Source organism: Myxocyprinus asiaticus, chromosome 29 (genome assembly GCF_019703515.2).
Source record: "Myxocyprinus asiaticus isolate MX2 ecotype Aquarium Trade chromosome 29, UBuf_Myxa_2, whole genome shotgun sequence".
NCBI lineage: Eukaryota > Metazoa > Chordata > Actinopteri > Cypriniformes > Catostomidae > Myxocyprinus > Myxocyprinus asiaticus.
Window position 1 is genome coordinate 40,582,038 of NC_059372.1, and position 16,471 is coordinate 40,598,508.

Sequence of the window (16,471 nt, forward strand, 5' to 3'; positions counted from 1 at the left end):
AAGCAACTTCCTGTTGGAACCCACTGTCTCCACCAACCTGTTACAGTCTGTCTCCCTCTTGTTTTTCATGACTCTTATTTTGAAGTTTTCCCCCAGAATCCACTGCCCTCATCATGTCCATCTGTTCCCTATCATCCTCACCTGTCCTCCATTTCATCATCAGCCTTTGTTTGTATAAATACCCTCCTGTTTTGTTCATTCCCGGTCAGTCCTTGAAGTGTTATGTTAGCATGTTGAGCTTTATCGTTTGTTTCCACTCCTGGGATTATCATTAATAGATTTAAAGAATCTACTCCTGCATCTCCTCTCTTCCACTCCACATACCCAACGTTACACAACCCTAAACTAAGGGATCAGCTTCATATGAAGCAGGGTGCAAAAAGTATGTGAACCCTTGGTTGTATTAACTGATTGACCCTCTTTTGGCTGCAATAATCTCTCCCAAACTTTCCTGTTACAGCAGATCAGACATGCACAAAGGGGGAATTTCGCACCATTGCTTTTTACAAATTGTTTCAATTCAGCAATATCCTTGGGATGTCTGGTGTGCATCTCTCTTTTTTTAGGTCATGCCAAAGCATCCCAATTGGGTTAAGATTGAGTCACTCCAGAAGGTATAATTTCTTCTGCAGAAGTCATTCTGTTGTTGATTTACTGCTGTGCTTTGGGTCAATGTCCTGTTCAGTGTTTGAATTGACAGAGCTCTCATATCATGACAACATTAATCCAGCTAATCATAGCCAACTCTAATCACACATTGATAGTATCTTTATCACACTATAATCTCCTTTCTATTGGGTTTCTCTAACAAAACGACAGGGCACTACATGTTTACTTAACCACAAACACCACAAACATACTTTACCTGATTCAGCAGAGCATTCGTGCTGGAAATGCCTAACGCTTTAAATAGTTTCACTGTTTCCTCATGTTCTTTCTCAGATCAATTCTCTGCTGAAACTCGCTATGTCATCTCTGCTCCATACAAAGTTCATTAAATATACTACATCTCTGACCATGCCACTGTATCGGCACTCAACAACTCTAATGCATTAATAACATTACTGCAGGCAAAGATGGCGGTATTGCGGTTAGAAAGAAAATAGTTTAGGGCTGCAGAAAAAATGCTGGTGGACGCAAAAGCACGGGACTGTCTACTCGGTTTGAACAGAATAAGTACGTCAGACACACGCATAATTCCCCCAAGAATCCCTACAGGAATCTCTACCAAACATTCACAGAATATTTCAATATTGTTTAAAATTAGTGATTTTAAGGACCCACCAATTTACAATTTATGGAACACACCCAGACCCCCCCCCCCAATTCGAACAGTGGTCCTATTGCATCACCCTACTTCTGTTTAGCTTCAATTGGCCTGATAAACTTGGTATTTATTTTTTATTTTTTTTCAATTGATAATAGCAAAGCCCTCCCTCTGCAAAAATAGAAACCTGTACACTTTCTTATCCCCATGTATCTCTTTAGGATGTTGTGGATTCCTCCTTTGGCTTTGGTCTCATTACTCAGAGAAAATTTTTGGCATAAAGAAACCCCCTGACTGTTTGTCACAATCACCTCCATTAAGGTGATGTTGATGCATCTTGCATGCATGCTGAGTTCCCTCTTGCATCTTCCATCTAGAATATCATGATTGGTTTAAAGGTCGGTGTGTTGACAAACAAGAAAATTTATTTCACAGATGTTCTTGGGTAAATCTAAGGAGGTAATATCTGGAGAGAGCTATCTGTTAGCATTCCTGTTCATCTCAAACAACCATCTGCTAGAGAAACAGTATTTTTGCCTGCAGAATGGGCCGTTGTGTCATCTACCAGCAGAGGTCAACTGCTAACCAGCCAAACCATGGCCCACCTTGCATACATCAGGAGGGGATCAGTCATTTATGTAACAAAAATTGTATTGGGTTAAAGCTTGTCGTTTTGCCTGAATGACCTCTGTAAAAGACATTAAATGAGGGATCCAACAAGACGGTGTTTAGCACCGAACTCCGAGTCGAGGGATTAGAGCATCTGTCAGGTTTCTTAAACATGGATTAGCTCAGGACAAAAAGAGCCTGTCCTCTCATGAGCAGATGGTACTGAGAAGAATCATTACTGACATCACTGGCTGAAGTTCTGTCTCTTCTTCCACAGTTTGAAGAATCACCATCTCTTAATGGGAGTCTCCAATATGTGAAGACATATCAGATATGTCCACGCTCCTTTCCTCTGGATCTTGGCCTAAATTAAAAGTGTTTGATTCTGATGTGTGAGCAGCCACTTGGTTCTGTCAGTCACACTGGACACGTTCTTGTAATCTTTCAGACGGATGTCACATTTAAAAAAGCATCTAGCGGCCCCTGCATTCTGTTGCATTCCTGGCTATAATTGACTACATAGTAAAAACTATATAGTATGCCAAAAGCAGTATGTCAATAGAGTAGTATGTCCGAATCCTCAGTATTCATAAAACAGTAGAAGACAAGTACATATGTGACCTACTACATTTGGTGAGATTCTAAAGTGCACATCCACTAAACACTTTGCTATTTCATAATGCTACGGGAGCTAAGATGTCAGATCCAAAATGCTAAATTTTAAGAAAATATCAAAGAACCAGGAGTCGGGTGGCTCTTTTCAACTGTGAGTGCTATTTATACCGAGAAAGTTGTTCCTTTAGGTTACATTTCACTTGCTTAACAAAACCAGAGTCAATTATTTTCATGGTTGTTGTTACTAAGTCATAAATTCAGGTCACAGGACAATGCCCATGTTCCCATATTTAGTATGTCCGGGAATGTATTCAAACTACTCACCTGCATACCTAAATATTGTACTATTTAACTAACTATATTCTTCATGAAATGCTGGACACACTCTGACAGTATGCGAATTTGGGTGCAGCTCATGTGCTGTGATAATGGTTTTAAACAGTGTAAATGACTCTCGTTTGATTTTATTTAAGTGGTCAACAATGGACCAAATAACTTCATAATGGAATTCTTTCATTAGTGGTGTTTGCTAATGCAAGCACAACTATTACTATTGCTTAGGATTAGGTGTTTGTTTATGTACCCTAATGTGTTAAATGTACATAAGTTTATGAACCTCTATGTTTTAAACTTTGGTGTGTAACTCGTCCTGCACTGTTTGTTTCGGACATGAATGTCACCTCAACTAATGTGGCTTGATGTGGAGAGGTGTGTTGTACTTTTTTAAATTAACTTATGATTTTCACTTGGTGGATGATAAAATAAGTGAAACAATTTGATAAACTTACACAGAAGGAGGGACCCGAGTCATATATAGGTACCATAATTTCAGAGAAATGGGGGTGGGCTCTTTTGACTTGGGACAGTAAGCAGCCACCGAGAACACCCTATCAACCACCCATAAAACCTTAGCAACCACCTTGTACTGCACTAGCAACCACCCAGAACAACTTGGCAACAGCATAGCAACGCCCTGGCAACCAACCCACTACACCTTAGAATAGTGTCAGTGTCTTTTGCTCAGATAAACACCACTCACATTTTCTTAAGAAAATGCACAAATCTAGTTGTTATTTGATTTAGCCATGTCGCTGAAAAATCCCTATCTGAGACCCTGATGTGTGTGAGCGTGTCTGTGTGTGGAGAGGGGGCTAACTGATTTAGCATGTGTTGTAACGGGACACCCTCTTTGTGTGACCTGGGCGTCTCTGCTCACTTTCCAGATCCCCAGTGGTCCCCTGTGGCCCCAGTCACCCTGTCTGCTAATCGATCCGTTTGGCACCCCCTCTCGAGTACGTGTGCTTGTGTGTCTGGCGAACAGATGGTTGTCCCTGTCACATGCCAAGCATTATGCTGGTGTTATGCTGAGAGCTTTGTAACTCAGGGCTTTTAGTATGAAAGACATTAGGCCTGTCCATCATACACTATCTTGGCTTCATCTTTCTCCATCTAACATTCAAAACAGACATACACACACACGCACTGTAAATCTAGGACTGAATGCCGTCGGGTATAGACCACCAGACTGGAATTGTGCTGTAACACAATATTGATTGTTTTTGACCAATAAGCGATTGACTTTGATCAATCACAGACACACCCAATAACTGCACACTTGACCTGCTGATTACTGACAGACCTCAAAAATGATTGCTGATTCAGCCACACATGCTTAACATTACCATGTATGCACTGTATTCTGTACAATTACATACACACACCATCCTGCATGCATACAAAGGAGGTCTATATAATACAATGGTATAAACCTGGTATGATGTATAATACCATTCTCATTTATTTCAATGGCAATGCTCGGCTGGCGGAGGACTCCCCAGAAGTACACGATTTAAAATCTGCCATCTTTGATCAAGGTCCATTTTACTCAAGCTTTGAAACGTTCTTAACTTTTAAAAGTGTTTCAACTTCTAAAGATGCATCTTGAGACCCCTGCATTCTGTTCCATTATGTTGTGCTCAGTCCAGCTGTTTTTGAATGCAAAAACACACCCTGTGTGAAGGTCCCATAAGTAACACTCCTGAACACGTCTGGTTGACATAACCCTAAGTGGAAAAAGTTGCTTGCTTTCTGTTGTTGGAAGTCAGCAGCATTCAGCGCAGTAGAAATGTTTATATCAACACACATACACAGTTCAACACAACAAACACAGTTCTACTGGAGTGGGAGGGTTTCACTTTCCAGATGTGCAAAGCTGGACGGACAGTGTGTGTGTGTGTGATTGTCTAAGTAAGAAATGTTAGACTACTGTGAGGACACAGGCTCCTGCAGCGAGAACATCCTGAAGAAATACCCATCACTACACACAATACATGTACACAGTACATACATGCCTCAGCTTCCTTTAACATTACTAGATACATGTGCAGATCTTCCTACAGCTGTGCTGTAACATTCTATACAGCTATTCTACATCTGAGCATCATAAATATGTAACTCCAGTCTTAAATGGATACGCCTTTGTATCTTCAGTGTTTAAATTCTGCTTGAAATAATTTATCAGATGGACAGTAATCTCATAAATCAAGTGAACATCTAGTCATGAAAAGCCAGACGTTTGACTATCAGCATAAAATGTGGTACACTTTGCGGCTAATTCTGTCCAAGGCCTCGTTTACACCTAGCATTAGAATGCCGTTTTTAGTGATCAGACCACTATCAGATAGCACTTGACTACATTAAATGCCACATGTAAATGTACCCAAGACACATTTAGCCATTTTACACCAACATGGTATGGGAGCCGGGATCCAGGGCTGGTTCTCGAACTGTTCCATGCATTTACACTGCTAAAAAGGTCATTCCGGGGTAGAAAATCTGGTTCCGCACCGACCCCAAAACCTTGCTGGTCTCAACGCAGGAACCGATTACATCAGGGGGCGGAGGGTGGGATAATGTTTTGTCACCAGGTAAAGTTTTCCAAACAACAACATTAGCTACCGTCAGCAACAAGGAGTACGTTATCACTCTATACCAACAATATAAAAACTCACAATAATGTCAGACATCAAAAGCGTTCAGGAAACAAGCACTCTACTTGCGATATGGTCTTCTACAGAGATCCAAGATAAACTAGAGAGATTGCAAAGGAATAAACCATCTACAATGAAAAATGGCGATAAAAGATGCACGTCGGCTTCAATCGGATCATTGACCAAATCATAAACAAACTGAAAACCTTAAAGAGTACAGGGACCATAAGAAAGACCCAAGCAAAAGTGGCTGAGGAGGGAGCAACGATGGACTCTGACCATCGCTGCCATTAGACATCGGCCAGCCAGCCAGCTAACTAACTGAATTGAATTCGGCACGAGAACCATCGCCATTTTGGTGGAAAAGGGCTAATTGGGATTGGATTGAGATTGGATCACTGAAACCACATTTGGAAAGCAATGTGCTTTCCTTATCCGGATACAACTATGTAAGTGATTAATTATATTATGAGGTTAGCCTACAGTCATCCGTTGTTAAAGTGCTGCACTGCGGGTTCTTGCCTCTTTCTGTTTATACTGCCATCACAATCTGAAAAAAACAACAGACATGGCGGTCTTGCGATCTTGTCACCCAATTGAATGAAAAATATCCCATGAATTATTCAATTGGAATACACTTGGAACATCTCATCTCTCTCCTCAAATCCCCACTCGCATCTCTCTCCTGGTCGGTTTTACAATCACTGTGGCTCTCAAGTGAAACCAGGCTTTAATCGCGCCAAACATATGCACGATTAAAATGAGAAGCATATTTAGTGCTTATATATTGGCGAATGTGAGATGAATAACATTAAATTGGCTTTGGCAGCACAAAAAAAATTTCAATGCAGGGAAACCCTGAACTGTCAAAGTGGTGAAAAGCATTTGAATTATCCATCAATTTTTCAATACCACAGCCTCTGATGTAAATAGTGTTTTTCATTTTGCATGGGAAATTGTGATTGAATCTCTATCCGATCATAGTGGATATACAAACTGTATATGCAATGCAGCAAAAGAATAGCCAGGTAATATTCGTATATGAAATGCATGTTAATGCCAGGAGTAAATGGGTCCCAAGAACCGCCAACTTACACTACATGCACAATAATCCGTCTTTGTTTGGAAAAAGTTTGAATCATTGATTTTCAAAGTAGTGCTCAGTTTTTGGTGGAGGAAAACGCTGTAAAGAGTGGATGAGATGCGTAATTGAAGAGAAATTAATGCGTTTTCATATGAAAGTGTATTAGTGTGGATGTGGCCTTAGAAAGAAAGACCTGCTGACAGAATATACTATAACCTACTAAAATAAATATATACAGTATATATATATATATATATATATATATATATATATTGGGTTGGGGAGTAACGGAATACATGTAACAGGATTACGTATTTAAAATACAAAATATAAGTAACTGTATTCCACTACAGTTACAATTTAAATCATTGGTAATTAGAAAACAGTTACATTCACAAAGTATTTTGATTACTGAAGAGATTACTTTGCATTTTATTGTCATTTGTTTAATTTAATGTTTAAAACATTTATACATATAAATGATGCGATCCAAAGTGCATTTGAAAAGCGGTGAAACTCTTTCTTATGATGTGTTACATTCATACGAGCAGACAGAGAAGTAAGTTTGGAGCAGAAGAAATAGAAATAAACCTTGTGTAAATTGTCAGCTTTACACTAAGCTAAAATGCTATTTCTAGCCATTTAACATGCACATGTTACCAGGCACGATCATATTTTTTTATCAAGAAAATTCACGTTGGATCATAATTTCTTTTGTTTCTAGTAAGACCTTTGATATTAGGGCAAAAATCATAATCTTGATAATATTCTTTTTATTGTTTTCCTGTAAAAATCTTTAAAAATCGCTTAAAACAAGATCAGTTTAATTTATCTCGTTTTAGAAACAACACTGCATAAGATATTTCAGAGAATGTATTTTTAACATGTGTATTTTGTCTTACTGTACTGGCAGAGTTTTTATAGTCAAAACAAGTGAAAAAATCTACCAGTGCTGAAGAAGTAATCCAAAGTATTTAGAATACGTTACTGGCCTTGAGTAATCTAACGGAATATGTTACAAATGACATTTTACAGCATGTATTCTGTAATCTGTAGTGGAATACATTTCAAAAGTAACTCTCCCAATAATTTAAATATATATATATATATACACTGATTAGCCAAAACATTATGACCACTCACAGGTGAAGTGAATAACCTTGATCATCTCCTAACACAGTCACATGTCACGGTCTGGGTAGATTAGATGGTAAGCAAACCATCAATTCTCGTAGTCAGTGTGTTGAATGCAGGAGAAATGGGCAGGAGTAAAGACCCGAGTGACTTTGACAAGGGCCAAATGTTATGGCCAGATGAATGGGTCAGAGCATCTTTAAAACGGCATGGCTTGTGGGGTGCTCCCAGTCAGCAGTGGTGTGTATCTATCAACAGTGGTCCGAGGAGGGACGAACCACAAACCGGTGACAGGGTGTTGGGCGCCCTAGGCTCATTGTTGTGCGAGGGTAACGAAGGCTATCCCGTCTGGTCTAAACCGACAGAAGGTCTACTGTGGCACAAGTCACAGAAAATTTTAATGATGGTGTGGCAGATCAGTTCTTAATGTGGAAAGCAGGAAGCGGGAGCCGGGTGAACAATCCATGTAAGACATTTAATAAACACTTTTCAGTGTATAACAAAACGGGGTGTTTTTCAGCACCACATCAAAACGCACTGCTTTTCAGCCAGCTAAACATAAAGACACTCACACACAGACAGGCTTCGTGCATCTCTCTCTCTCTCAAACTGCAGCTCCGGCTCCTCTTTATCCCTCTCCCGGCTGATTGCAATTATTCTCCCCCAGCCATCCCTCCTCATCACTCAGCCACACCCTCACGCAGATGGTTACAGGAGGAATGTGTTACAACACACAGTGCATCGCACCCGGCTGCGTATGGGGCTGCGTATTCGCAGACCGGTCAGAGTGCCCATGATGAACCCTGTCCACCGTCTAAAGTGCCTACAATGGGCATGCGCAACCAGAACTGGATGTTGGAGCAGTAGAAGAAGGTTGCCTGGTCTGATGAGTCTTTGTTTTTTTTTACATCATGCGGAAGGCCATGTACGTCGTTTACCTGGGGAAGTGATGGCACCAGGATGCACTGTGGGAAGACGACAAGCCGATGGAGGGAGTGTGATGCTCTGAGCAATGTTCTACTGGGAAATCCTGGGTCCAGCCATTCATGTGGATGTCAATTTCACACGTGCCACCTACCTAAACATTGTTGCAGACCAGGCACACTCCTTCATGGCAACGGTATTCCCTGATGGCAGTGGCCTCTTTCAGCAGGATGCACAATGCACACATTGTTTGGGAATGGTTTGAGGAACATGATGAATAGTTCAAGGTGTTGCCCTGGCTTCCAAATTCCCCAGATCTCAGTCCGATTGAGTTTCTGTGGGATGTGCTGGACCAACAATTCCGATCCACAACGGCTCCACCTCGCAACTTACAGGACTTGAAGGATCTGCTGCTAATGTATTGGTGCCAAATACCACAGGACACCTTCAGGGGTCATGTAGAGTCCATGCCTCGGAGGGGTCGGCGCTGTTTTGGCGACTTGTGAAGGTCCAACGGCATTTTAGGCAGTATATTTATTTAGTATACATTTAGTCCTAAAAAAAAATAAGCAGAAAAAAAGGCTGTTAAAGGCAGTAAATGTGTTTCAAAGGTGCTGCTTTGATGGCTGTAGCATCAGTACTTTAAAGGGGATGAATTTAGAGATGCAACTTCTAAGAGAGGGTTTTAATGTAGGCACACTGTGTCAACAGCTTGTATGTTAAATATAAATTAATTAATTTAATAAATTAATTACAATGTAGAAAGAAATTCATAGGAAAACAAACAGGATTCAGGTAAGAAGTTTTGCTAGAACTTTACTCTAGTTGATGTTATAGAGATGTCATCTCATGGGTAATGTTTTCTGTCACTTTCACCTACAGCCACAAACAGCATGTGCAGTGACCTCACAGTTGAACTGCTTTCACTGATGAGGGCACCAGACTAATGTGGTCTGATCTGTCCCGAGGGAAACACATACTGTAGGCTTCTCCACACACACACCTTACACACAGCACTGTACAATGGCTCTTTCAGTCTTCCATAAATTACATGCAAAACGAGGGTAAAACTTTAGCTTCTCCCAGGCCTTTACACCGCACATGATGTAATGCAGCCCTCTGCATTCCGTAAGTGCAGGTTCTTCTGTACCCCCCTGCCAACGGCACCATGCTGACCTTGCAGCGCGTGCAAACTAAGACACACGCATGCATGCAGACAGAACATTCATTCACACTAAAGTCCTTGGATCTGTTTGGACAGTGTTTTTCCTTGGGAAACACCCATTCCCTCTTAGAACAGCCCAGTCTCCATCCACTTTGATGTTGTACTCTTTGTAGCTGGTGTATATAGTAAGTACTGTATTTAATTATGAGAGAAATGGTTTGTTACAAATTTTCTGAAATCAGTTTTCTGCTTTCCACAGATATAAAAAGATATATAAAAGGGCACTTTTCAACAGACATTAAAATACATTTAGGATATAGACATTGTTTGTCATTCTTATCCGAAATACTTGAATTGGTTATTTTGCTCTGGTATATAACTGAAGTAATTTGGCAAAGTGATATGGAACCGTTATGCGGTCAAGACCTGGAACTACTTCATAGCTGTGCGTTTACTGAAAAATAATGGCACTCTGACCGGTCTGCGGCTACACAGCCCCATACGCAGCAGGGTGCGATCATTAAAATTTTCTGTGACTTGTGCCACAGCAGACCTTCTGTCAGTTCGGACCAGATGGGATAGCCTTCGTTGCCCTCACGCATCGATGAGCCTTTAGCACCCAACACCCTGTCACCGGTTTGTGGCTGTCCTTTGCCAAAGCTCTCAAATCTTATTCTCGATGGTGTCTATTCAAAAGTGCCATGTGAAGACAAGTCAAGCCAGGTTTGACCTCAATAATACCAAACAGTATAGTTTGTTCAGTTTCTTATAACCAATCAAACCTACCTTGAATATGCAGAAGTGAAATTACATTAGATAGTGGAGGAGAAGATAATGACTTAAATTTCAACTGGTCTCAACCTGACACACGAGTCGTAAGGACTGCTTTTTTGTGCTTTTTCTAACTTGAAAATTATGTCTCATTTTGTGTTCCACAGTAGAAAGTAAATCATACAGATTTGGAATGACATGAGTGTGAACAATGATTACATAATTTTCATTTTTGGATGAAATAACCGTTTAAGTTTTAATATTTTAATGCCCATTAAACTGTTAACACAACCATAGTGAAATCTCATTGGCCCAATATCCTTCTCTATTTAGCTGTATACTAAACTTCAAATATGTTCTGACTGGGTCTCATTTTGTCACTTTGCCCAGCATTTTCACTTAGGACACAAAAAATTATTAGACAAGGTCTAAGGAATCTAAAAAAGAATATTTGTATAGTATTTTTGATTTTCTGCTCACTGATGTTAAATGCCACCACACTGACATCAGGATCAGACAGAAAACACACTGAACAACACTGTTGGTCTTGAGCATGTGTCTCTGTAAAGACTGAGAGCAAATAATACATGAGAATGCAAGTCTGGTTGAAAGAAAGGGAAGTCAGATTTACAGGCAGCAGAGGTCAGGGGTCACAGTGCTGGATGCCTGCATAGAGTGCTCTTTTTTTCCATTTTCTCTGCTTTTCTTTTACTGAGCTACATCTTTAATGAACATACTCTTTGTCACTTTATCCACACTGAGATGTATAAAAAGAGAAAATAGACAGAAAGAGAGAAGTTTAGAAATGTATATCACCATGCAATATTCTGCAATAAACTGTCTATCTGTAATAAATTCAACTCTGTTGTCATTCCACAAAAAAATACAGTACATAAAAAAATAAAAATAAAATAGCAACCACTGCAGACAAATCAGTTGAGAATAAATGATAAAGCAGTGGTCACTTTGTAAAGATCAGCAGATGAAAGTGTTTCAGTATGAATAGTAAGTACTAGGGGTGTAACAGTTCAAATTTCTCACAGTTCGGTTTGAATCATGGTTTTAGGGTCACGGTTATGTTATGGTTATGTTGTTGTTATGTTCAGGAAAAAAAAAATATTACTGCCAAATTCGAAGTGAGAATATTATTTTTGGTAACAGACACTTCAAGAGATTTGCCCTCACTACAAATCACAATGGCTGTACTATAGTAACCATAGTTTAAACATTGTATTTGTAGTAAAATATCATAGTAAACACAAAACTAACATGGTAACTCTCATGGTTACAATACTATAGTAAAATCAAGGTTACTATATGGAAACAAAAAACTATGATTTCTGCCAAGAAAACCATAGTGACAACAGTCCTTGTTATTACAGTCATGGTTACTACAATATTACTATAGTAAAACCATGGTTAATTTTCGTTAGGGTCCTTAACTTAAAAAAAAAAAAACTTTTTCTAATTACTAACTCTAACATTTACTTACTAACATTTAACTTAATACCTGCATTATTATGCTACATGCATCAACATAAAGTACATTTCAGACTCAACTCAACATATACTCAATGTTCAGAATCTCAACATCACTACAAAATAAATAAATTTGCTATTAAAATGAATACGAGAAGGGATGTCGAAACGCGACTCGAGTATTATAATCATATGTGAAAATCCCACGTCTTTGTCAACGGAGTAAGGGCAACATAACTTTGGCAATGAACACCCCAAGAGCTTTAGTTCTTGTTTCATGTCTGTCCAAACAAGCAGCGAGTGCCTGTTTAAAGACGGAAGGGATTGTGTCTGTGTGCAGTTTCGGGCTCACCTGCGGCTCTGTGTGCTCCATGCGCTATATATTCTCGGGTGATGTCAGCGTAACTAGCTAATCAAATATCGATGTATTACCAGTATACGGCACTCGTGTCCAGCAATATATATGTTTTTTGACCATCGCCATTGTAATTGACTGCATAAAGAAAAAGTTCCTAGACAGGAGACTTAAATGACACAGGGGCTTCTCTTCTCCGCTTGCCATTTTGCCAACTAAAGCATGCAGAACTGTGATCTCATCAACTGATTTAACATACTAACAGTTAAAAATACAGCTTCTCTCTGTAGAAAGTTAACCCACATGAAACACAGACAGAGTGTGTCCATCTGCAGAGCCATACAGGTGCATTAGTGGAGGTTACAACTGCGCATGTCTATTTGGCGCTTTATTTTCTTCGCCAAACTGTATGATCCAGATGTGTTATTAAACTAGAGATGAACTGCAGAGCAAATGCTTACCGAACCGTGGTTGACAGAGAACCATTACACCCCTAGTAGGTACTGACCTGTGTGGCTGCGGATGTGCACTCTCAGAGTCCCGTTACTGGCAAACTTCTGACCACAGTATGGGCAGATCTTCTCCTTCTCTCCTGTATGGGTCTGAGAGGGTGAGAAACACAGTAAAAATACAGTAATATGAACCCAGAGACTGTTGTCCATTTGTTTTGGCATTGCCAGCACATCAAGTTACTGTGGAAAGGCCTTTCCCAATTTATAAATGAAAACATTGTAAAATACTTTTATATATTCTGGAAAAATGTACTGTTTGGTTTTTTTCACCTGTGAGCCAAATAGAAAAGAAAAAATGAAAAATTGTCACTTCCTAGTAAAATGTTCCTGTCCTGAAACTTTGTGTTATAGTGACCCAAATATCTTAACTGTCAATAACTATAACAAGGTTTTGAGGTTTACTCAAAATCAGCTCATGTGGAAAAATAAGCGCTGCCACAAAAATCTTACAAAAGACATCCATCTTCCTGCATTTTTCCAAAGTGACCTTTAATCACTTATGTTAACCGCCAAGCTTGTATGTTCTCATGCAGATCTTTTTCCTTCGCAATGACATGATCATTATTGTTAAAGGAAAACACATGAATCATATCACTTTTAGGCTGTATTCTTATAAAAAGGCTGTAAACAGGGCTTATCTCAGGGAGCTGAAGGGAATAGCTGCTCAAACTCCTCCACCTCCTGCTATTTTCTCCATCTCTTTATCTTTTTCCTTTTTCCTCCTTACTTCCTTTCCCTCCTCTTATCTCTCCCCTCCTATCTCCACATCCTTACCTCCATCACTTCCTCTGCTTCAAGTATTCCTCTCTTTCTTTTAAGAATTTTTAGTGTCTCTTTACACATAAAGTGTGGAAAGACAGTTTAAAATTTCATTACACTTTGTCTAAATCCTTTAAAAGCTTCCCCATGATGTTATATGAAGTCCCGTACACATACACGACTAACACACTCATACTCACACACGTCAACCAGATGTGTGTGTACTATTATCAGTTTGGGTTTGTTTGCGTGCTGGTGTTGGACATGGCACTTAACGTTTCGGAAAGTACTTTAAGGAATAAATGTACAGTTGAAGTCAGAAGTTTACATACACTTAGGTTGAAGTCATTAAAACTAATTTTTTAACCACTCCACAGATTTCATATTAACAAACTATAGTTTTTGTCAAGTCATTTAGGACATCTACTTTGTGCATGACACGAGTCATTTTTCCAGCAATTGTTTACAGACAGATTGTTAAACTTTTAATTGACTATATCACAATTCCAGTGGGTCAGAAGTTTACATACACTAAGTTAACTGTGCCTTTAAGCAGCTTGTAAAATTCCAGAAAATTATGTCAAGCCTTTAGACGATAAGCCAATTAGTTTCTGATAGGAGGTGTACTGAATTGGAGGTTTACCTGTGGATGTATTTTAAGGCCTACCTTCAAACTCAGTGCCTCTTTGCTTGACATCATGGGAAAATCAAAAGAAATCAGCCAAAACCTCAGAAAAAAAATTGTGGACATCCACAAGTCTGGTTCATCCTTGGGAGCAACTTCCAAATGCCTGAAGGTACCATGTTTATCTGTACAAACAATAGTACACAAGTATAAACACCATGGGACCACGCAGCCATCATACCGCTCAGGAAGGAGATGCATTCTGTCTCCAAGAGATGAACGTAGTTTGGTGCGAAAAGTGCAAATCAATCCCAGAACAACAGCAAAGGACCTTGTAAAGATGCTGGAGGAAACATGTAGACAAGTATCTATATCCACAGTATATAGCTCAGCAAGGAAGAATCCACTGCTCCAAAACCACCATAAAAAAGCCAGACTACAGTTTGCAAGTGCACATGGGGACAAAGATCTTACTTTTTGGAAAAATGTCCTCTGGTCTGATGAAACATTGAACTTTTTTGGCCATAATGACCATCGTTATGTTTGGAGGAAAAAGGGTGAGGCTTGCAAGCCGAAGAACACCATCCCAACCATGAAGCATGGGGGTGGCAGCATCATGTGGGGGTGCTTTGCTGCAGGAGGGACTGGTGCACTTCACAAAATAGATGGAATCATAAAGAAGGAAAATTATGTGGATATATTGAAGCAACATCTCAAGACATCAGCCATGAAGTTAAAGCTCAGTCGCAAATGGGCCTTCCAAATGGACAGTGACCCCCAGCATACCTACAAAGTTGTGGCAAAATGGCTTAAGGACAACAAAGTCAAGGTGTTGGAGTGGCCATCACAAAGTCATCAATCCGATAGAAAATTTGTGGGCAGAACTGAAAAAGTGTGTGCGAGCAAGGACGCCTACAAACTTGACTCAGTTACACCAGTTCTGTCTTGAAGAATGGGCCAAAATTCCAGCAAATTATTGTGAGAAGCTTGTGGAAGGCTACCCAAAACGTTTGACCCAAGTTCAACAATGTAAAGGCAATGCTACCAAATACTAACAAAGTGTATGTAAACTTCTGACCCACTGGGAATGTGATGAAAGAAATAAAAGCTGAAATAAATCATTCTTTCTACTATTATTCTGATATTTCACATTCTTAAAATAAAGTAGTGATCCTAACTGACCTAAGACAGGGAATGTTTTCTACGATTAAATGTCAGGAATTGTGTAAAGAAGTTTAAATGTAAACTTCTGACTTCAACTGTAAATAGAACATGCTCAACATATCTGGAGTTTAAACATGCAAATGAAATGCTCATGCTCATGAGAAAAATATGAAAAGTGTTTTAACTGATGAGATATTTGACTATTCTACGCTTCATCTGTTTATTTTGTGATTTTGAGCATACCTTCTTGTGGCTCTTGAGTACAGAGGGCGTGACAAAGGCCTTTTCACACAGGTCACACTTGTACTTCTTGTGTCCGTCATGTACCACCTGAATGTGCACATTGAGCGTGTCCTTACGCTTGAAGGTGGCGTCACAGTGGTCGCACTTAAACGTTCTCTCACCTGGACAAACAGTGGCAGAAAAGACATGATTACAGTCACTGCATTCTATTCTAACATCACACTTTGACTCCCTGTAGACACAAAACTTTAGAAAGATGCTGACAGCCATTGTTCCTTGTTTAAAAGCAGCTCACTCAATGACAGTTTGACAGGGACTCATTTTGTGTCCGAACTCACTTCAGTCCAGCTTTGAAAATTGTCCTATTATCCCTTATCATTTGAGCCACTTTTTCTTTTCTAAAAAGGATGGTAGCCTCTATCCTTTTGGAAGATGGCGAGGTAAAAAGGGGGATGATGAAAGATAAGGTAGCAAAAGCGAGGAACCATTCAATACTCAAAGGATGCAACACTTTCTTTTAGAAGATGCCACTCGGTTCTTCTTCCAAAGCTTTCTGACATTTTCCAGTACAAGGGTTAACTTTGGTGTCCTATAAATTTTTTTTTAAAGGGTCATGAAACACCCAAAACACATTTTTTTGAGATGTTAATAGATATGTACAGGTTGCACATCACTGGAAACAATTATAGTGCCCATTATGTTTATTGTTAAGATTGAAGTCCTTATTTTTTCAGGTTTGTTTGAGCCATTTTGTTCTTAAGGTTTAAAAAGGAAA

At 39.5% G+C, this 16,471-nt stretch overlaps 1 protein-coding gene across 2 annotated transcripts in view; it reads right to left on the reverse strand.

Annotated features, from left to right (window-relative positions):
* Nucleotides 1-16,471, reverse strand: part of LOC127420033 (PR domain zinc finger protein 5-like) — a 147,541-nt gene that overhangs the window by 59,611 nt on the left and 71,459 nt on the right. For both annotated transcript variants that reach the window (XM_051661967.1, XM_051661966.1), the window contains 2 exons: nt 15,697-15,857; nt 12,902-12,995 (listed from right to left, as the gene is read on the reverse strand). In XM_051661967.1, the coding sequence (XP_051517927.1) occupies nt 12,902-12,995; nt 15,697-15,857 (255 nt within the window). The remainder of the gene's footprint in view (nt 1-12,901; nt 12,996-15,696; nt 15,858-16,471) is intronic.